The 23,514-nt window shown below is 37.6% G+C and overlaps 1 protein-coding gene across 7 annotated transcripts in view; it reads left to right on the plus strand.

The window, feature by feature from the left end:
• NBEAL1 (neurobeachin like 1) overlaps positions 1-23,514 on the plus strand; it is a 75,995-nt gene that overhangs the window by 14,355 nt on the left and 38,126 nt on the right. For 5 of the 7 annotated variants that reach the window (XM_039555077.1, XM_039555076.1, XM_010406683.4 and 2 more), the window contains 14 exons: positions 854-945; positions 6,148-6,309; positions 7,601-7,682; positions 7,873-8,000; positions 8,825-8,907; positions 11,022-11,107; positions 12,645-12,951; positions 13,846-13,952; positions 17,373-17,459; positions 18,917-19,000; positions 20,505-20,603; positions 20,695-21,275; positions 21,904-22,036; positions 22,623-22,742. In XM_039555077.1, the coding sequence (XP_039411011.1) occupies positions 854-945; positions 6,148-6,309; positions 7,601-7,682; positions 7,873-8,000; positions 8,825-8,907; positions 11,022-11,107; positions 12,645-12,951; positions 13,846-13,952; positions 17,373-17,459; positions 18,917-19,000; positions 20,505-20,603; positions 20,695-21,275; positions 21,904-22,036; positions 22,623-22,742 (2,151 nt within the window). The remainder of the gene's footprint in view (positions 1-853; positions 946-6,147; positions 6,310-7,600; positions 7,683-7,872; positions 8,001-8,824; positions 8,908-11,021; positions 11,108-12,644; positions 12,952-13,845; positions 13,953-17,372; positions 17,460-18,916; positions 19,001-20,504; positions 20,604-20,694; positions 21,276-21,903; positions 22,037-22,622; positions 22,743-23,514) is intronic. The other 2 variants (XM_010406684.4, XM_010406682.4) reach the window with 1 other exon arrangement.

The following is a 23,514-nucleotide window of genomic DNA, read 5'->3' on the forward strand; positions in this document are numbered from 1 at the left end:
AAAATTTTAAAGCTATTTTGAAAATTATTTGTAGCGTAGAATGTGGGACTATATGCATGTGTCTTAGTGGACAGGACTGCACAGTCCTGGCAGAGGAATATGTTAGCTATGGGCTGGCAACTTGTTCTTGAAAATTAAGCAGCTTGACTTCTAAAGTAAGACTACCTCAAATGCATATTTTGACAGAATTTCCCTGTGTGGTATAATATCTGTCCTAGTTCCTGGGACAGTATTCAGCCCCGAGGGACTGCTGGTTGCAAACACAGTCTTTGTGCTCTGCTAGGAACAACTAGAAAGCTTAAATTTCTATCTGTTTTGTAGCTATCTAGTATGCAAGTCACAGTTTCTGCATTGTCTTTCTGAACACTGTCTCTAATCTGCTGCTAGCCGCCACATTGACCTGTGAGTGAAGCAAAAAGAAAATTATTTTGTGATTAGGATTGCTCTTAGATTTCTTAATTTTATGAGCCATAAGGAGTGTTGTGTACTAGTATCTATGGTATCAAGACTAGAACACACACTAGGAAGTTTGTAAAGCTGGTATGGATGAGTCTGGAGAGTAAGTTAAGATCGTTGGTAAGGGGAGAAGCTAAAATGCTGTGGTTGACACTGGTGCCAAGAAGAGGAGACACATAAAGTAATGAATAGAGCAAAAATGTCCCATCAGTACAATGTGGTGGAAAATTTCAAAGGACACAGGTGGTTGTTTTTTCTTTTAGTTCTAAAAAATGTGTATTCCCTCCTTTCTCCCAGTTAAAATGCATTAAATACTTTCTTTTTGAGGCAGTACTACAGAGCTGTTGATAAATGACCTTGAGTGCAATATTGCCTAATGTTCTCATCTTTTTTGCAGAAAGATCCAGATTACCTGAAGCTCTGGTTGGATAGTTTTGTATCTAGCTATGAACAGTTTCTGGATGTAGACTTTGAGAAGCTGCCAACGAGGTATGTAAAATTACAGACCTGTTCATCTTTCCCTGATATCTGAAACAGACCTGGCTGAGAGCCCTGTCTTGTTCAATGGCAGTGCTGCCTTTAAACAAAAGAAAGTTTTTTAGTTGCTGAGTGGCACTCCCATTCATTTGAAGGTCAAGTTGGGTTGCCAATGATGAAAATAGGCAAATACTGGTATTTGCATTATATTAGGAAACTGGCATGAGTATTGTTTGTTCTTGCTCACAGAAACATAGTTGTTATTCCTTGTGCTCCTCATAATTTTTTTGAATAAGTATTCATTAAATGTTGCATATGAAATAGTATTAGTGTTTGATGTTTGCATCAGCAGTGACTGAAGAGAAGCAAGATGTAGGTAAAGAGTTTTATAATTTTATTTCAGGGGTTGCTTTAAGATTAAGGATGAATGAAATGCTTAATGAAAGATTTGGGTATCTGAGCTGAAAACATTTAAAAATTAAAATATGCACCAATTATAGACTTGAGAGTGATTTCCTTGCATCCATGAAGACTTCAGTTCAGGGTAAGAATATTGCTGACTTCCCTCATGTTGCTGACCAAAAGTTCCCATTTACAATCATGAGGGTCTATTGAAACCCAGTTTCAGAGTTTCATATTTAGTATTTTCAACTTCTGGGCTGTGTTATCATGATTATGTTTTCATGTCTAACTTTGAGAATGAGGAGTAAAAACTTAGGCATTGGATGTTTTCTCTTGCTTTTGAGGTGCTTGGGTGAACTAGGGGTTTTAAGAAAAATCAAATGTTATAGGATTCAGAATTTATGAGAGCTGTTGTTAGTATTATAGCTGAGACTACTAATGGTGTTTGAAAGCAAAGAACGGTGCATGATGGCTGCACTCCAAGCCCTGTTGAAATCAATGGAAATTCTTTAATGGGCTGTGGATCACATCCTGTTTGAAGTGCAAGTGATAGCCTCAACTGTTACAAGGAAATGAAGAGTGCTGCAACTGGACCTCAGCAGACAAAACCTGGACTTCCCAGCTCTTTGTATTAAAATTTTCCTCATAAGGCCTCTATGAATGTAAAATATGTAGTGCAATTACCAGCAAGCAAGACCTTCAAGTTAATTCTGTGCTCTTTCTGAAAATTTATTTCTTTGTAGTGTCAAAAATGCATCTTACTATGTTTAGTTTAGGAAAAGTTTTGTCCTTTGACACAGGTTATCTTTAACGTACTATTTAGTATTGAAATACGAATGCTGGAAGAGAAGAATGTCTTGGTACTTTGAGTGTTTTTTAGTTAGTTTGTACTCTGAGTTCAAGTGGTTTTTAGTGTATGTGTTCATGGTTTTCACGTTGGATTTTTTTTCAGCAACATAAAGCTTAGTTATGCAGAACAGTAGCAGCATATTCATTGTGATAAATGGTGACTTTAGTGAGTGTAAAAATAATGTGTTTTTCTGAGGTTAATGACAGGATTAATGATGTAGATTGGAAGCATGGAACCATGTGGATTTAAATTGTTTGCGTAACAGATGTAAAGAAAAAGCATCAAAACAACATAGGGATGAAGGCAGATCATTCCTGTGCTTTTATGTCTGCCTTAAAAATACCACTGCCATCAGATATTAGAATTAACAAAGAATTGCAGTTTCTGCCCATATTTGGATTTGTGATATAATCAGGCATGTGAAAAGTGGCATCTTTCTGGTGTTTGTCAATTTGTATTGCAGGCATTTACATTGTGAAAACAGTAATACTGGGCCTATGGAAAAGAAATATAGGTCAGTGTGGAACCACCAAATGCTGATTTCCAGTGACTCCAGGGGCCAGAGGACCCTGTGGACTCACTTTTTTTTTTTTTTTTTTTTAAACTGGTTTCCTTAATAGACAGCTAATTCTGTCTTTGGTCTTAAAAAAAAAAAAAAAAAAAGGTGGTGCTAGCTAAAATGAGAAACTGACTGCACCAATATTTTTTCTCTTTTTTTTTTTCTTTCTATAAATCTTGGTGTGTTTTACAGCTATATGGATGAAAGACATTGTGTACTGAAGGGCTAATGCCAGGAAATAATGAGAAACTATTTAGGGAGAAGAAGGCTTTTACAGATTGCTGGACACAACTAACCTTTTGGAAGACAGGCATGAAATTTTGTGTCAGTCTAAAACATATGTGGGGTTTTTTAACATCCAAGAAAATACCACTTAAGAAATGTAAAGGTTCTATTACAGGTTTGGTTTTGGTTTTTTTTTCCTGTCTGAAACAAAGACTCTTAATTGGCACTGTCACTTGCTGATTTAACTCATAAGAGTGTTTTTTCTATAAATTAGAATATGTAATTTCCTGAAGTCTGCTTTGGAAATGTGAAAGATGCTAAGCAATACAGAATTAGGAAACCTCTAAATATAGTGTGTGAGTATATCCAGTGTTATGATTTGACTGTATAAGTAGAGCTTATACAGCTATGCAGTTTATAGGCTTATACAGCTTCAGTTCTACTCCTATCTTTGTGCATGTACTCTGTATGAAATGGCTCATTGATGACATTATTAATGATTTTGCTGAAAAGGCAGATATAGCTCTGCTGATGGGTTTGAGCATTGAGCACAAAAGACCAGCACACCTCTCTGCTCTTTCCCTCAAAACATGTATCCATGTCAGATGTATTTACCATAGAAAGGATAAAACCTTTACCAGCTAGTGTGAGGATTTCTTTGCCTCATTGGAGAGGAATTGTCATTTGATTCAATACTTTAAAAAATAACAAAGGCCTCCAGAGTGTTGTCGTACTTTTTTTCTGCTTTTGTTTTGCATTATCTTGAGCAAAGGAGCTTAAAGGAAGCTCATGCAAAGTACCATAGAAACCATATTTTATTAACTTGCTGACTTCAAATCCACATAAAAATGGTGCAGAAGTCATGATAGGAATGCTGATTACATGGTTGGTGTGATTACATGGTGATTGTTGAAAAGTAAAGCCTGGTTTGCTACAGCAGTTTGTTCCCAAGGCCTTACTGCCGGAGAAGAGTTCCCAATGTGTGTGAGTTTGAGCTGTAATAGGTGCATACAATGTGGAGGTGATTCAGTTCCCTTTCAGACACCTGACATTGCAGTCTATATGGCTGCATAACCACATTAATGTAATGAAGGAAATTATAAATAAAAAGAACCCAAGTGTGTCAAGTTCTTTCTCATATTTTTGAGGTAGGATACCAGCAGTCAAATTAGAATGTCAAATAAGGTATGATTTTTTATATTAATTTTTTTTCATTCCTTTTGGAATACTTAGTTTAAACAGTGAGTCTTGTTGGAAAAAATTGGCACTACATGTTGACAAATGTAAGTCTTAGGTTTCTTTGGTGGTATAGTAGTAATTCGCTCTGGGGTAAAAAAAAGCTTGATTATTTATAAATATTTGTATTTATTTATATACTCTATAGTGTATTCATTTTGAGTAATCCCAATTAGGATTTCTCATGCTGGTCTCACATGAGGCATGGGTTCTCATGGGTTGTGCAATAGCACAGACGGGCAGCTACTGCAAAGAAAACATTCTTCGGGATGTGAGGCATGAAGGGTATGCTGTTTGCTCTCTTGTAAAGCATTTCATGATCTTACTGAAAAAGACTTGTTGGCCATTTTAGGGAATTAACTTCTGGAGATATGATTTCAGCTGTCAAAAATTATGGTTTTCCTAATACTGAGAGGGAATTACCAGAATCTGAAATACAGAATCTGAATTTTCAGATTATGAGGATCCACACTTGTAGTTCCAGAGATTATGGATCTGATGGCATCTTCAGGGGTGAAGTTGCTATCACAGAAATCAAAATTCCTTTCTTGGTATTTGTATTTGAAAAACACCAGTTGCTCTCAGTTTTGTGGTTAGTGTTGCTATCAGTTTAGAGCCGAGGCTATAAAATTTGTGTTACAACTTTCTGAATCCCTTGAGATTCTGAATTCCACGATCTGAAAAGCAAATTGCGCAACTCTGTGAAGAGGCAAGGGAAGGAACAGTAGGTGATCATCTGTATAAATATAGGTAACATTTGTTTTCTAGGATATGGAAGCTTTCTGTCACTTATACCCATCTAGATGTTTTACCAAATGGAGTCTCTGATTTTCCCTCCTGTAAAGACTTTCCTTTTCAACATTAGAAGCTAAACAATGGATTGTTCCCATTTTCCTCAAATAATATCTATCATGTTGTGTAGGGTTAGTCATTGCATTTCTACATGCTTTTTTTGTGCTTTTTTCTTGCACAGATGTATGTATGCAATGGTCACATTAATGAGGTTTTGAGCTAGCTGAATTTTTTTGTTGTGACTTTCCTGTGGGTTTGTTCGTATTGAAGGCTTTTGTAAGCTGTGAGGCTCTTGCTTGTGTCTTCCTTTTTCTGCACAGAGTTCATAGAGGATGTGTCAGGGTAAATAGCTACTGGCAAAGGCAAACTCTTTTTAGCATGTGCAACAGTGGATAAACAGTCTTCATCCCAAAAGATGTTCTAACAGACCTGTAGATTTCTATACTGTTACTGAAATGGGTTTCCTTTTGGTTGTTCCTGGATCATTTTCTTATTTGGTTTTGGATCACTGGAAAAAAAAAAACGAAACACAACTAAACCCATTCTTTTCCTCATGTCTTGGTTCTCACTGGGATGTTTCTAAAAATGTTTTAGTTTTCAGAAAACAATAGGCAAGATAATTTTGTATGGCTTTTTGAAATTTATGTAAGGACGACATGAGGTTCAATGTGGATGAATACCAACTGAGCTTCAATCACTGTGTAATAATTGGCATCTCATTTATTTGGACACTTCTAATCTTCGGTAGAAAGTTGAAAACGTTCTTCCAAATATGTTTTGTTCTCATGTTTCGTTCCATTGTGGCTGTCCTTAGGGATTTCCCAGGCCACCTGTTTACCTGATGAAGATCATGCAATTTGTTTGTGGCAATTAAGGCAGCTGATTGCATGGAGGAGGATTTAGGAATCTGCTTAATGAATTTTTTAACACTTTTCTTTTTAAATGTAGTTCATTGCTGGGGAAAAGGAAGCTCAGGTTGGTGTATTGCCAACAGATGCTTCCTTGTGGTTCATTAGGAGGTGTTTGTGATCTGTCAGTTGGGTGACCTTTCCCACAGAACTTTAGTGGAACACTCCATGAGTTCATGGAAATCGATTGGCAGCTTGTCTTTTGTATGATTAACAATTTTGTGTCTGGATCTTTTCATTAGGGTGGATGACGTTCCTCCAGGAATATCACTGCTTCCTGATAACATTCTTCAGGTCGTCAGGCTCCAGTTGCTACAGTGTGTCCAGAAAATGTCAGATGGCCTGGAAGAGCAGCAGCAGACTCTGTCACTTTTACTTGTGAAATTCTTTATCATTCTTTGCAGGTATTTGTTCTAATTGTTACCTCAGCAAGACTATTGTTTTGTTTAAGAAATCTTGATGCAGCCTATAAATACAGATTTCAATGACATGTACAATGTGATTTGACACTTTCCCAGTAGAAACAGAAAAATTACACTTCTCACAATCTTCAAAATAGAGGCAGAGGCAATAAAAGAGAGAGAGGAGAGCAGTGCAATCATCTTAGCAATAATGTTTGTGATAGGAATAGAAGGGGATTAAATGCTAAATTCCTTGTAGTTATAGAAGATAAATCTCTGGGAATTCAAGATATGATGTTCCTGGTATAAGAAATACTTTTAAAAGAAAAGGTGCACTCTAACAAGCATTAGCTATGAAATAACTTGAGAGAATTGTACAGGAAGAACTGTTTCACATTCTTAACATGGTTATAATTCCATAAACAGCTTGTGAAACTTACTACACTACTCATGCAGCTGATTTCCTTCTGAAGCTTATGCCTGATAGTGTAATTCTGTTGACACAAATGAATAAACTGATTTTGGGGATCTATTCCTCACTTTTTCTTCAGTTTTCTGTTGCAAAGTGCATTTAGAGAGAGGAAGGGAATAAAATATAATAGAGAATCTCCTTTATTGAGGAGAGTTTGAAACAGCATTTTTTAACACTTTGGCTCTTCTTACCTCTGAAACAGAGAGCTGAATGGCAGTGTGTAAGTATCCTGGAATACTGAATATAAGGTGAATAGATGGTGGTAATGTGTTTCTAAATTAAAAACTGTTGTCACCTTTACTTCCTGAGAAGTTCTGCTACGTCATCACTTTGGTGTCTGATCTTTGTGACTTCAAAATTGAGAAATTCTTTGTTGTTGTTGGGATTTTTTCTTAAAATAATTTATTAGGTGTTTTCCTCCAGAGAATTTAAAGTGAATCAATGTTTCTAGGTAATATGTTTACTAAAGTTCTAGAAAGTGTATGAACTAGTAAAGTGGAAGTTATTGTTTGTTATCAGATGCCATTTCTGAGCTTTCTATTTAGGGTGTCCTGGGAATCTGCTTAACCTCTGAAACCCCAAATTCCAGATGGAATTGGCCTGCAGCAGAGTGACTCGAACCTTTCTTCCTGTTAGACGAAAACTTGTGAGCTCTGTAACTGACAGAAATAAACATTTGAGTATGTGCAGTCTTTTGGAGAGTATTTTTGAAATGCTGGTATACTTTTGTATGAATATAGCCAGAATGCTAAAACAAACATTGTTTGAACTAGCTTCAGATGAACTGTGTACAATGCTGTGGTTTTTATGTCGTCTTCACAGGAATTTGGCTAATGTGGAAGAGATTGGGATGTGTTCATACATTAACCATGTTATCACCATGACTACGTTATACATTCAACAGGTACGTGGTTAACAATTCTTATCTGTTTTTCTGCTATCTGATACTTCCTGCTCCTCGTTATGTGGTCTGCTCTTTCAGTAATAGTGTTATATGGAGAACAATTCATAGGCTCAGAACTGTTCTGGAGGAGATTAAGATTAATTTTCAACTTCTGGAAATTTTCTGATCATAGCTTTCTTTTTCTCCTCAGTTAAAAAGCAAAACAAAAGAAAAAGAAGTGGAAGATCAGACCCCAATAGAAGAATTTGTGAGACATGCATTGGCTTTCTGTGAAAGTCTCTATGATCCATATCGAAACTGGAGGCAGCGAATTGCAGGGTATGTGTGGACTAGGACAGGATTGTAAATACTGTGGTTTATGAGAGCTATAACCATGAATCAGTAGAATCACACCTCAGAAACATGTTATGCTTTCTCAAACTGGATATGATTTAAATAAATTTCAAAAATTATAATACATTTACTGTTAGTATAAAAGTTAAAATTAAATCTGAGGATATACTAAGGGGCAATTGGTTGTAACTGACCACCACAAAGGTGCTTACATTGCTCTCTCCATCTGAAAACTGGCCATTTTTCTAAACTGGTGGAACAAAGAAGCCAAAAGGAATGTGGTGGGCAGACTTGCTCAAACTAGGGCAAAAGAAGTTATTGAAGTCTACAGTGTAGATAAGTTTCATCTTTGAAAATAAGTTTGTAAATATATCAGTAGAATTGCATCCCTTTCATTTGATGGTGCGTTCCCTCCAGCCTGATGAACCCATAATAATGTTTTGTGCCCATTTAAAATTGCTTGGTCGAGAAATTTGGCAGTCTAGCTGGTGGCTTAGTTATAATATGCATGGACTAAATAAGAGATTGCTGGCTTTTTCATTTTATTTTTTTAACTAAACCATTTTGTAAAATTTAAAGTATTTCTGGGTGCAGACTGAATATGGGATTAGCTGTGATTCATGTTTTCAGGATGAAATACTGCTTCACTATTCTTTTTCCTCCTGTAGGCAAAAGATAACTCCTGATTTTTGGCAGTGTTTTCTATTACGTCATATTATAGTTTCATATTATAAGTCATAAATTAATAAATAAGTCATAAAGGTATCATATCTAATTTCTTTGGCATATGTTTTTTAATGTAATTGCAGACGTTTGATTAGTACAGTTGAAAGGAGCAGACAGAAGTATAAACCAGCTTCCCTCACTGTTGAGTTTGTCCCTTTCTTTTACCGTAAGTATTACTGACAGCCTGTTAATAAATAGTCTTCTTTAGAGGAATGAACTTAATGAGTCCAAGTAACTTTCTCCTAAGCGTGCCTGATAATGTAAAAGTCCCTTACTTGCTTTCTGAGGCTGAATGAAGTGGGTTGCTTTGGTTGCTTGTTGTTTGTACTTGTTTTTTGCTCTGAGCACCACTATTTTTCCATTTCTGCTCATCTTTGAAAGCCTTTTTCTTTATTTCTAGACTTTATTTTGGTGCCCAACATGGTTTAATAGGGTTGGTTCTGTGAATTGCCAACTTTTCCATTTATTATGGTGCATAGTGATTGCACATGAGATCCCTCTAGTAACTGTGCTGATAACTCTCATGGAAGAATAATCTTAGGAGAGTGTTCATGCACTTCTGTCTCTTTAATATGATTTAACAGCTAGAAAAGATGAAACTCTGTGCCATTCAACTAGTGAATGCTCCTTGGCCTTGAGTTTGGAAAACACTTTTCTCTCTGGTTAAGTCATTAAATATCATGATGGCTACTTTGGAATTCATGTGTTCTTACCATTACAGACTGTGTGGAAAAGAAGGATTTACATGTCCATATTCTGTACTTAAATCTCAGGAATGTGGGATGCCCAGGTAGTTTGTCAGTTTAACATACCAAAATGCTAGTCCTACAGAATTGAAGCAGCAGGAATAAGCGGGAGGGGTGGGGAGTGGAGTGAAATCAGCCCTTTTTGCAACTATCCATTAACTTGGTTGTAACTGAAAATTTAAAGAAAAGGTTCTATTCCTGGAGTGGTAGCATTTATGAATTTGATTCTTCTAGGTTTGAGTCACAGCTCCTGTTCCTTGAGACTCCATTGCTGTGTACAAAAAAATAGGATAGTTGCCAAAAAGACCGAATTGTCGATGTCAGTAAAATGCCCTTATCTTCGTGCCAGAGCACTGGAAACCCACTCTAAAGGCTGCTACTGACAAATGTCATCTCTAGGTTCTCTCCTCTCCATTCAGTGCATTGCACTGTGGTTTCTCCTAAGTCTCTTAAATATCATATAATGTGACCGAGCTAAAAGTGTGCTAATTAGCAGGCAGTTGCTCATCTGCTTGTTGGCCAACTCGTAGAAAGGACAGAGTTAGAATTTGCTGAGCATGTGCCTTAAGCGTTCTGCCATGCCAGGACTAATTTGAGGGAGGGTGGTTTCAGTCTACCACCCCTAACAATTTATTCATGGTCTGCTAGGTACTGCTTTTTTCAATTTGCCTGAGGCTCTATAAAGATCCAGAGGCTATAAGTCAAGGAGTGGTGGTACCAGCTCACTAAGTGTGATCATATAAGCTTGGTTCTGTTTGGAGAACTGATTTAAAAAACAGCTCTGCAATCTTCATTTAAAACAGGCTTAGACATTTAGTATATAGTCAGAAATCTTACTTGCCAATAATTGGTATTTCCAAAAATAATCCTTTCTAGTTTCTTGCAGCTGCATTAGGTCTAGTGGTATTGCTATAACAACAATATCCAGGTTATATCTATTGCTAAGAAGAGTTCTTGAGGCTGTTTAGGACTAATTTCTATCAGATATGACAAGAGGAGAGATGCAGGGTAGTTGTTGTTAAAGAGATTACTGCTAGAAAGGTTACAGATCTGCACAGGATTCTCTGGCACTCTGCCTTAAAGTCAGCAAACTCAGGGACTGGTTTTTTTGAGCTACCTGCACTGCATATGGCATCAGACTTTCCATGCCAACATTTCTCTGAACTTTGTCATGCTTGATAACTGGTTGTGTGTTAGTACGTCCTTCTATTTCTCATTAGTATGGACAAAATGGGCTCCTTTTTACATTATGAATCAAGATCAAAAGTTGTATGTCTCTAGTTCTGAAAGCTGGCATGGAAAGTTTTATGTGAGCTGAAGGTGTGGCCCTGTGAATTCCTGATAGATGTGGTCATGTTGTGTTACTTTGATAATGCTGGAGTTGGTATGTTTGTGTCTGAGTTATGTAAAAGAAAGTGGAGATGATACAGTTGAAATTTTTTTAAATTTGTATGACGACAGGGAATATAGGAGGGGTTTTTTGTTATTTGTTGGTGGGGTTGTTTTGAGGAAAATCTCCTTTTTTTTTAATCAGAGTGCTTTCAAGAAAGTGAACATCTCAAGGAAAGCCTAAAATGTTGCCTGCTACACCTCTTTGGAGCTATTGTGGCTGGTGGTCAGGTAAGGATACTCTAAACTTTTCAGTTGCTGAAACCTCCAAATGCTTGTTTCTTGTTTAAGGCTTTTAAATACTCCATAACTTGTAAATGAGAAGAATTTATTATAGATGGTTAATTCTTTTTGTCTTATGAACTTTGGGATCATTCTGTGCAATACTACCTAAACGCTAAAAGCTGGGTCCTGATTTCAAGTAACAGTAGAAGTTTGCTGTTCAGAACAGCTGCATGTTCATATGAACTTACTGTAATATTTAAAAGAAGAAATGTGGGTAACTTGATTAGGGATTTCTACCTGCAGAGATGAAAGTTTTGTGTTCATGAGCATGAAATTGATCTAGCTTACTTCCCAGTGCTGACAGTAAGCTGTTTTCAGTAGGAGGCATGGGGTCTTTACAGCTTGGAAGCTGTTGAAAGTCTTTGAAAGAGTTTGAGGAAAAGAGGGTATTCAGCAGCAGCAAAGCCAACATCCACTTTCTTGCCTGACTTCTGTAATGTCCTGCTTAGTCTGGTCACAAGCAGCTGCTACATCTGATGATCTTGGAGAGAGTGTTTTTAAAGGTTGCCAGGGAGCTGCAAAGCCAGGCTCTGCTCCATCAGGGCAGTCAAGCTGAGGCTAAGCAGGATGGCCAGAAGAAGTTGACCTGACTGGCAAAAGGTGCGATCCCACTATACCCAGACAGAGTGATGGGAGCAGGTGTGGTGGCAGGAACCAGGATCAACCAGCCCAGCCTACTAGACAAGACTGTAGTGATAAAGCCTAAAGTCAAGCCAGGAAGTCTGGTCAGCACATCAGAGCACGGGTTAGCTTTACCAGTGGTAACTGGAGTCAGTCAAGAGGCCCGTGGTTGCCAGCCCCATCCATAGCCATGAAGCAGGGCTAAGGTCCAGCTGGGCAGTCAGGTCAGTGGGTCAGGTTCAAGTCACGACATGGCCAGGCATGGCCATGGCTGCAGTGTAGATCAGACAGGTAAAAGGTTGAGAGCCAAAGCTGGAATGCAGCTCCCTACAGAGGGCAGGGAGCTCCTGACAGAGCTTCTCAAAGCTCACCACAAGCCTGGCTTCCTATCCCTGAGCCTATGCAGTCAGGCCCCCAGGAAAAAAGGTGAGGAAATGCACTCGGGGCCCAGACAAACATTTGCTAATTACTATGTTCTTATCACATGTTCTAAAGTATCATCAATCTCATAATCTAAAATGAAAACTCAGGTGAAGGTTTGCCTCAAATTAGCAGTTTATCAAGGCTGCCTTGCAAGAATTTTATAACACATATTTAAATTGTATTTCCTTTTCTACATAAGCATTCCCTTCGGAAAAGAGAGTCTATTTAAGTGAATGAGATGGGATGCAGTTCATCTGTAGCCATCAACATAATCCAAATAGAATGTTTCTTATTTAACAACTACATAGCATTAGTATATATAATAATGCATATTGCATGATTCAGATGTCTCAGGTAGACACAGCTGGTTTGAAGTGGTTTAAGTTCTTCTAAATTCATTCATTTTTCTTGATAATTTTTTTGCCGTAATGGGTTTCAGAGGAATGCTCTTCAAGCAGTATCTCCTGCCACCATGGAAGTCTTGATGCGTGTTTTAGCAGACTGTGACAACTGGGATGACAGAAACCCTGAGGAAGTGAGCAGGAAGGCAGAGCTGACTCTGAAGTGCCTGACAGAAGTTGTCCATATCCTCCTAACCAGCAGTTCTGACCAGCGCCAAGTTGAGACAAGTACAATATTGGAGAACTATTTCAAGTTGCTTAATTCAGACCATTCAGCCTTACCTAATCCAAGGCGATGCAGGCAGTGGGAGAGCAGATTCATAGCACTACAGATCCAAATGCTGAGTGAGTACCCAGTTCCTTTCAATATTTCTTGACAATAACTCTGAAGCAAAAATGTTGACTTGGCTAAGCAATTGAAAAATTTCTAACATTTCTTCTTAGATATTTCTTGTTTAATCACTTACTAAAAAAAAAAACTGAAGAAACCATATCAGACTGCTACCATTTAACTAGAGTGTCAAGGTTGATAGACTGAAAGTCTCCATTAAAAGAGAAAAACTTTGCTAGGCAACAAGTGACACTTATCAGAACCTTAGTAATTGCAGAATAAGACTGTTCTGTAATAAAACAGCCATGTGGTGCTGTTCTGTGATAGTTTGATTTTCAAATGGCATTGTTGTAAACATTGGCCAGAAGTAATAGTCTGAAAGAGCTGTGTATAAGTCTTTGGGTATGAATGCAGGGGTTTGAGTTTTTTCCATTTTGATGTTCAGCACAGGAAATAAAGGTGTTTCTTTTCCCATACTTCCAAGAAAACTGAGGAACAGTACTGCAGCCACAGAGAGTGCTTACAGTATAAGGCTGTTGTAGAACGCAGAGTAATTGCTTGGTGAGGAAACAAGTGTTTATGTGCTTTAAAAAAAAGGTAATACTGCTTATGTACTCACAATTGGCAATGACTTGAAACAGAGCCCAAAACAATCAAAGATACTCATTAGCTGAATTTTTCTCCATATATAGTAGGCTATATGGTAATTTTTACAGTGTCAAAATGTTTAGCTTTTAGGCCCAGTGATTTAAGATGTTCTTAAAATGCATATCATTCTTGATCAAAATTGCAGAGCATATAATTTGTCTAATTTTTCCCTGATATATATTATGGAACGTGCAGGAAAAAATGCTTGATGGATTTGGAAGTGTTTTGTCTTTGATGCCAGTTCTGTTTTAATTTTATAGATACCATCACAGCCATGTTAGACTGCACAGATAGGCCTGTTCTGCAGGCAATTTTCCTTAACAGTAACTGCTTTGAGCATCTCATTCGACTGTTGCAGAACTGCAAGGTAAGTTTTCCCTTATCAGCATATTTTGAACAAAACCTGCCTTGTATTATCATTAATGAAGTAGAGGTGTCTCGTGTCTGTCTTGTGGTTAAAGCAATTGATACTTAACTTTGAGTCCTGAGCAAAATACCTTTACAGACCCCGCTCAGTCTCCATAATCTGTTATGATGCTGTATCTTTGAATCAGTGCTGAATCTTTTCTTGCCTATTAAAAACTCTCAGATGTCAGACTTTGAGCAAAGCACAGTGACCTCTAACAGTATGTCTGATTGAAAAAAATCAATCCCCCAGCCTTTTTATTTGGGTTTTTGCTGTGGGGTTTGTGGCTTTTTTTTTGGTTTGTTTTATTTCTTTTATATTCTATCACTGGATTGCTAGGAAGTCACTTAACAACTGCTGCCAGAGGTCTGCATTCTAATTTCAGAGGAATGTTTTTCCATTTAAAAAAATCTTGCTGGTGTGCCATTGTAACTGTTTCAAAATATTTGAGTCCTGTGTGTGGCTGATGTAAAATATGAGCTCAAGCTGTTAAAAATGTTCTTCAATTTTTCCTTTTCTAGATGGGATTTAGGGTTTTCATCTCAACCGCAAATGGTCGAAATTTGCAAACTTCCACTGATTGCACTGATTTCATTTTTCCTTGTGTAAAAGAACATGGATATGATGTAACACTCTCCACTATTTTGTTTCTCTTTTTCTGATATGTTAGTGACACGGCTGTTTTGAGCTCTTCTGATACTGGTAATTTAATGCTAGCTACAATGTGCAATTTGTTTCTAATCCATTTAGAATTTTGGATTAAAATACATTTCAGTGCAATGATGTATTAAAAATAAATGTGTTTGGCTTATGTCTTAATTTTAATTATAATCAGTGGCAGAATGCCAGCTGACTTGAAGTGTTTTGAATAGTTTGTAGTTTTATTATCTCCTTCTGAAAAGACATTATTTGACCTTTCTATTCTCCTCCTGTGTTTGGGAATCTCTGCCTATTTTTGTACTAACCTTGTGCTCTGTGAGAAACTCCTTTTTTGGTTTCTTCTAAAATCATCAACAATGTGATGTTTACCTCTTCATGGAGACTCTTAGCTGTGCTCCTGCTCTCCTAAACAAGTGGTGGAATTTAAGAAGGCAGGAACAGCTGCTCTATTTTTTATTGCAGCTTGCTGTTTTTATTTTTATTCTTCCTGTCTGTATGTTATAAGATATGTTCTTTTAAGGCTTTTTCCTGGGATACAGTCTCACATATCACTGTGTTGTTTAGAGATCAGTGGTGCCAGTTTGGTACACAATGTGCTTTTTTAGCCTCTCACAGGCAAAATACCCCCAAGGGTGAGAAGTGGGAGAGAAAGAAGCAGGACAGGTGTTGCAGTATATTTGTACTTCCAAATATACTGTCTCTCTATTCTTTTTCAAAGCCAAATAGCAAAGACTGATTTAGCTGTAGAATTAGGATTTCTACTTATTAGCTGGGGGTGGAGACCCTATTTCTAGATTTTTTTCCATCATTTGTGAAAATTGCTACTGGGTTCCTAAGCAAGCTGTGTGTGAAAAGCATGTTCTGCGTCTTGTCAGAGAGCATGAGAGTCCATACACATCTCTGAAACTCAGGAATGTATTGGATCTTCTGCAAACTTGAAATGCAAGTAATTTCTATGGAAAGGAGGGGTAAAGAAAATACATACTACTATTTCTGCTATAGATATCCCCAAGAACTTGGGGTGTTCAAGGCTACATTTCTAGTCGTACTTCCTAGTCATTTGCAGTATAAAGATCTTGTAAAAGGTAAATCCTTTTTTTTCATATTTGCTGGTTTTAAGGCTCATGGGCAAACTGTCTTTCCTTAACTATGCTTTAGGGTTAGAGATCTGCTCAAAAGCTTTTCAAAACTTCTTGGTTAAGTTTTGATGATCTGAATGTTGCTTTTTGCCAGTGATATCCAAAAAGAGGGACTGTAATTTAGAGGTATCAGGAGGTGCTTATTCAGTACTGAGAGTCATTTAACAAACTGTTTTGTCAGTGTTGGATCTTTTCTCATCTATTTAGCTCTCTCAGAGGTCAGCCTTTGAGCAAGCACAATGACCTCTAACAGTATGTCTGCTTAAAATAAAAAAATGGGGTTTTTTAACAGCTTTTAAATGGAAGAATTAAAACCATGTAGACATTGTAGAAAAAAAAAATCAATTTTTTGTTTTCACATGCCTTATGAGAAATGAAGTAACTCATACAAAAAGTTTTATGGGCTCTTTATTTTTGCATTGTCTGCATTTGCTTTTGTGTAATGTACATATTCTTGTTAATGTTACAGTCCTCTGAGGCATGTTACAGTTATTTTGCATTAAGTGCTCTTGGCTGTGATGTATCTTTCAAAGTGTTTCTAATTATGTGCTTTCACACCTATGTAAATCAAAGTAATATCTTAAATGTTGTCCTTTGTTTTGCCCTAATTTATGGAAGTCTATTTCTCAGGTTGTTCCTCTTCAGAGAGACTAACCTGGCAGATAATGGAACAAAACATGTGTATGTGTGGGAAAAGACAAATGCGTAGGTTTTACCCACTAAGGGAAAGTATTTCCTTTTTCTTAAAGGAACCTCTAAAACGTTTTAGTCAGGGTTTTTTTTAATACCTCAATAGAATCTTAAAACAGAAGGAGGTAAATCTTAGTTCTGACTAGGTTACAGCTAAATTTGGCACGCAAATTGACTGCAATTGATTATGAATTTGGGTGAGTTTGAAAGTTTCAAATTCAGGAACTGACAAGGAATCTAGCTACTGAACATAGAGCAGTTCCTTAGCTGAAGATGCAGTATAAGTGTATGTTTGATTTGAAGTTGTTTACCACCTGTCTGATTCTTAGGATGATGGCAGAGATATTTTGCCCTTCTTCCTGTCCTAAAGACTGTGTGCCCCAGAAATTCTGCTACTGTGCTGTTTGAAGATGAAAATATTCTGTCTAGGTATCTTCAGCTTTCACCTAGGGTGAAACATAAGTGGAAAATGGTGAAGCATCTGTATCCATTTCCTTGTTAATGCCCCACTCTTGTCTTTATTTCTTACAAATAAATTTCTTAGAACTCTCTGTCATGTTGCATATTGTAAATGAAATCACAGGTGCTGAGCCAGAGACGAGTATAAATTCCAGATAAATCTTTCTCTTTGTCTCAGTGACTACATATTTTCATGTATTTTTGGGGGGAAAAATGTAATTACTCTTTAGCAAAAATACAGTGTAATTTTCAGTATATTAAGAATTAACAGAAGACTAATACTAATGGACAATTGTGTCTCATCAGTGTATGAAAGCTGTTTTTTTTCCTCCCCTATTTTTGTATGTGAAATGCAAATCCAAGGCAGCCTCCACAGATTTGGCTGCAGGTAACTGTTTAATGCAATTATTTCCATTATTCTTGTCTCTAACAGCTGTTTTTAAATGTTAACAATAAAGTGGCAGACAAGAGTGAGAAAGACCTTACCAACAAATTACTGACAGAAATGAATGAGGACCAGGTACCTACCTAAACTGTATTTTGCTTCAGTTGAAGTCAAGACACAATCACAGGAAAATTGATTCCTGTGCTTCACCTAAACCATCCTCCTTAAGCCTTCTGCAGCAAGATGAACTTAGGATGCTGCACAAATTAGCATTTCCTGGCTCTGGAAAACTATTTTCCTGAATAACAGATTGAATTCAGCCTTTGTTTTATTCATCTCCTTCAAACTGCAGATATTGGCAATAGAATGAGCATCACTTACACTTATTTTAAGGAAAAGGTGAAGTACATGAATGGGATCCAAATAAATTCTCTCGACCTGGTGGTGATTCTTTTTCCCCTCTTTTTCCTCTTTTTTGCTCTTTGTCTCAGCACTGTGGTGTTTTGGATTCTGGGGCCTTGTTTGTGAATCTCAATGGCTGTGTTTGGTGTCCTGATTCTTTGCTTGTCATCAAGAACAAATGTTCACAAAACAATGGACAGGCTGAATCAGGGAGGTAGGAATAGCCTGTTGCTTCACTTTTCACAAGTACTGTGGAAAGTTTAAAAAAATGCAAATTTTTGTATTAATTTTATAGTAGAATTATTTATTCTGATTAAAAATGTAAAAAAATGCTAAATACAAGGGATGGTAATTTACAAATTGTAATTTTTAACTAATAGCTCTGGCTTTTTTGGACACAGCACAACACTCTAACCGCATGTAAATGTTTCTTCACATCTAATAGAGTCTTCTGAGTCTTGACATTTCACTTTCATAATATGTCTGAGGTGCATATCATATTTCAGAGATGATGAAACAGTATGTTTGTTTGCACAGCGTTGCTGATTAGGTTTACTGATGGATGCAAAAGAGTTCTCCAACATTTTTGTTCTTAAAACCACCATAGAAATATCAATATAAACAAGAATTATAGAAAAAAAACCTCAAAAGATTACTTAAATTGGAGAGAGAGGTGTTGAATCAATGCAATGAGGCTATGGGTGAGGCAGCCACCTAACTGTGCTGGTGTGACTTATCTCTTACACTTCAGGGGTGTGTGTGTGCTGCACTGGTGTGCAGGGCCTTGGATGGAAAACAAGTAATTTTATATGAACTGCAGGTGCTGATTTTCCAGCAGTGCGCACACACACACACACACACTCCAAGAGATTTCCTAATTGTTTTCCTCCCTCCCTCCCTCTTGAGGTTGTCCATTAGACGCATGAGGAAAACTTGTTTGTCCATCAGAATATTTGAGGTGCAGTTTGTGTTGCGAATGCTTCTCTCCTCTTGAAGTCGGTGGTTAGTTGTCTATTGTGATGTAATTCCTTGTAGGCTGTGGGGTTTGAAATTTTGACTGGTGGGGAGATGATTTTTGAAGCATGTTACCAAACTCTTGGTTTCCCTCGTGGCAGGAGGGCACAGCACAGATTTCGGAGCTGAACTGTCTTTGTGTGTTTGTATATGACTTCTGTACCTGCTACTTTCAGATGTTTCAGGGACACCTGGACTCCTTGGCAGTATCAACCATTCAAGCCCTCACAGCAGTAATGCACAAGTCTCCAGCTGCAAAGGTAACCGTGTCTATGCAGAGGGCTGTTTGCAGCTTCTTGATCTTGTTTCCAGTTAGTGCTTTTATCACAATATCTTGATGGATCTTGCTAATGGAGATGAGCAGATTGTGGTCACACATTCATGCCAGATAGGAGTAGTTGATTAGCATTCCTTATCCCTTTGTGTGTCTAATGGCTGGACACTGAGTCACCTTTCTACCAAAACTGGAAGATCTAAGTATAATGGTAGTTGGAACCTTTGTAAAGGAGGTACAGTTGTTACTTTTCTCATGGATATATGGGATAGACTTAGTGGGTATTTAGAGGAATTTTCAGGCAACAGTTTGTGTTGTAGTTTTTTATGGCTTTAAACAAAGTCAGGACAGTATTGCTGTCCAGATGGTGGTCATGCCACTGCCCTGTGCCCTTCCTTGGTAGTTATTCTGGTGATTTGGTAAATGGATATGTTGTGGTTAGTTTGTGATTCTGACTGGAAGCTAAGCCCTTGGACAAACTGTATTTATTCCTGGGTTGCAGAATTCATTAAATTAACCCTTGGCTGAATGATTCCCTGGTCTTGGTACAGGCAAAGGGATGTGACTGTACAGTGGAGGGTAAAGGAAGAGTGGCAATCATCTGATTTTGTTGCTACTTTCAGTACAGCTTAAGGGAGAGACAACAGGATCAGTTATGCTCCTCCAGAGCATTACTGAAAGTGCTTATTTTGCCACAGACTCTGGAAAGCCTGGGAAGAGTTGTGTGTTGGAGGTGGGGACTAGCTGGGATTCACACAGAGTCAGTAGTTTTCAGTTGAACTTCTACTGCAACGTGTATTTTTTCTTTTCATGTTTACCTAAGTAATCACCTCACTTCTGTTGAAAGATTTATTCTTTAAAAAAAAAAATAATTTCAACACAGAGTATAGCCAGGAGAAGAGTATTCATTCCGTATGATGTGTTGGCTGTTTATTAATTAAACTATAAATGGATACTACCATTTGAACTTTGCTGATTGATTTAATTTTTTTTTTCTTCTTGTAAAATCAATTTGTTTTCAGGCAAGCTTCCTTGAAACACTTCTCTAATTTTTTTAAAGTGTTTAGGATGGGTGGTTTATAATCTGGTCTAGAAAAATCTTTTACTGAAAGGTTAATAGTTGAATGCTTCTAATTTTCAATGGAAACATTTCATGCTATAGCTTGCACTAAAAAGATGAAAAACGAAGCTATTTGTTCTTTGTGATAGTATTAACATTTGGATTATACCAAAGTAATTATGTTATTTTATAGGTAATTAATAAAATACAACTTTGAACTTCTATTTATCTGTATGCTGCAGTGAAATGCTTCTCATCTGCAGCATTCTAGAGACAGTAGAATGAGCAAGTTATCAAAAACAAACTTCTAACCTCTAATTACTATATTCTAATTATGTGTCTAATACTGTGTTGAATTAGAACCTGCTGCACTAGACAAGCAATTTTTATCCATATTATTTGTTAGTGAGACTGGAATTTTTATCCTCAGGAGGTCTTCAAGGAGAGGATTGGCTATGCACACATATATGAGGTACTAAAATCACTGGGTCAACCCTCACGGGAATTGCTGGAAGAACTCATGAATATGGTGAGCTGTGCCTGCTTTGAATGCAGAAATGCTGACATCTTTCAACAGTACTTCTAGTCCTATCTTACTGCATTTCATGTCTGTTTTTCAGGCTGTTGAAGGTGACCACATGGCTGTTGGGATACTAGGCATTAGTAATGTCCAGCCCTTATTGCTCCTCATCCAGTGGCTTCCAGAACTAGAATCACATGAGCTGCAGATTTTCATCTCAAATTGGTTGAGGCGAATCTGCTGCATTGACAGGCAGAGTCGTGCCACATGTGTCAATGCAAACATGGTCATCCGTATCATCGAGACCCTCAATTCCCACTCGGCGCTCCACTGTACGTGTGCAGAGAACCTGATTGCCCTGCTGGGCTCCTTGGGGAGCCAGTCCATGGGCTCGGAAGAGCTGCTCCAGCTTGTGCGGCTGCTGAGGCCGGAGGAGCCCCGGGGGGCTCACCCGTACGCGGTGCCGGTGATGCGCGCCCTGCTGGCCATGGCTCGGAAGCAGGGCATGGCCAGCGCCCTGCAGTACTTCAACCTGCACCACAGCATGGCCGGCATCGCCGTGCCCGCCATCCACAGGTGGCCGGGCTCGGCATTCTCCTTCAACGCCTGGCTCTGCCTTGACCAGGACCGGGTGGAGCCTGGCACGACGGGCAAAAGCGGCAAGAGGAAGCAGCTCTATAGGTACAGTTACTGTAACTGCTACAGCCTACAGGTCAGATGTAGGCCATCTGTGCCCTGTGACATGTGCTACTTCTGCTTATCTTCATTGAAGGCAATACATAATGCTTAGTCTGGGAAAGGAGAGCTTTCTTCTGTCACCAGAGCCAGGTTCTGTTACAGAAATAACCGTGTAGTTTCTCTGTTATGATGTCTTGTCGTCTACAGTTTAAACATCCATAACTCCAAATTGTGTTAAGGTTCATTGCTTAAACAAAACAACATTAAAAACCAAAAATCAATCCATCCAACCCCCCACCCAAAACCAGAACAGCCTTCACACAGTGTTTTGTAAAGGTAATGAACTCTTGATTTGTATAAGAGCACAGTGAGCAGACACCTTCATGCGCTTAAACAGTGAATATTGACATGAGTGGTTCTTGATATAATTTAACTTTTTGGGTGCTAACAATCAGAAGCAAACAAAATGTCTCTTTGGTCTTTTTTAATATAAGAGTAACAGTCACATTATAAATATTGGACCACCATCAAACAACTTGAGTGGATTTTCTCCTTAATGAATGTATTGTTAGGTGGTAGTTTTGATGAAGCAAGTGTTTGATTATGTGTCTGTCTTTTTGCCTTTCTTTAGCTTTTTTACTGGAAGTGGTATGGGGTTTGAAGCCTTTATTACATGCTCAGGGGTATTGGTGGTTGCAGTGTGCACGAAGAGGGAGTATGCAACAGTGATGCTGCCTGACCATTGCTTTTTTGACTCTCTCTGGGTAAGATTTGATACTGACAAACACTTTGTTTAGGATTGTATTGTTAGCTCAGAAGTCAAAATTCTATTTTTTTGATTGTGTTATGAATAGTCTATTTTATAATATTTCAATAATTCATTGCCTAAGAGCAGATTTAATCTCAAATAATGCGAGCAATTTTCACATAGATTAGTTGTTGATTGGGCTAATTTATGCATGTGTTATTAGGCATTTTTTATTAAGCTTGTTACAGCATTAGAGGTTTTTTATATTACATTAACACAAGCATAAGTGGCTGTGGTGCTATGTGAATAAATTAGCTGTGGTGCTGTTTCTGCCTTACCCTTTTATATTCCCATACTTGAAAACTGATGTGCATTATTATGGAAGAGCTGTATCTTTCTCTTCAGAAACATGTTTACATGTAAACATTACGTTTAGTACTTTAAAATGGAAGCAGCAGGTGGTTTTATATTCTTGTTGATGCTTTGGATATATTTTCTTAAGTGCTTTCTTTACCAGCTTAGTAGAGATGAAGTTAAATAATTTCATATAATAATTTCACTGCTCTTAATAATGACTTAATTATTTTTTATTGCATAACCAGCACAACATAACTATTGTTCATGTGCCTGGAAAGAGGCCCTTTGGTCAGAGCCTGGTGTATATCTACGTCAATGGACAGCAGAAGGTCTCTGCCCCGCTTCGATTCCCTGCTATGAATGAAGTAAGTGCCCTTCTGAGCCATGCCCCTGATAGGATGAGCTCTCAGATAGCAATGAGAGTTCAGCCAATTGCTAATAATGTTCAGCTTTGAATATTGTCCAGAATATCATTTTGGAGTGTAACTAACCATTAAGTAATGCTTGTTTAGTTATCTCAGTTTAAAAACAAAAAACTCTACCAGATGACATTGATTAAATCACGGGGGTTTCCTCAAAATAATTGCCTGAGCATATTGACATAATTTATGATGGCATCATAATAAGTGGCAGCTCTGCCAGGAGGATTGGTGTAACAGTACTCAGTGAGGTATATTCCCTGTTATTTTCAGTGTTTTCATATGTTTTTACTTCCATTTTTTAATGTTTCCTTAATATGCTATTCCTTATTTCTTTGGTAACTGGATAAGCATTTTACATGCAGTTAATCTAACCATTTTGGTTGTGTACACATTTAGCCTAAAAAAATACACTAGCCATCAAAATGAGTGTATGTTGTGTTTGGTTCCCTTTGTAAGCATTGTTCCTTCCTTTTGTGGAACATTCTTCCATCTTTTCTAAGTTCTAATTTGATATTTGTTAAGTATGTTGAGAAAACAGTTAAGTTGGATGCTGTAATGGTAAAATCAGTATAAAACTTAAAAATGAGAGTAAGTGTATTTTTCATTTCAAGATAAAACTGTGGATTTTGGCCCATCTGTAAAATAAGCACTATAAATCTCAAGGTAACTAGAAATAGGGCAAGTAAGCTTACCATGAGGGCGTCTATTTGAGTGG

This window comes from Corvus cornix, chromosome 7 (assembly GCF_000738735.6).
Source record: "Corvus cornix cornix isolate S_Up_H32 chromosome 7, ASM73873v5, whole genome shotgun sequence".
NCBI lineage: Eukaryota > Metazoa > Chordata > Aves > Passeriformes > Corvidae > Corvus > Corvus cornix.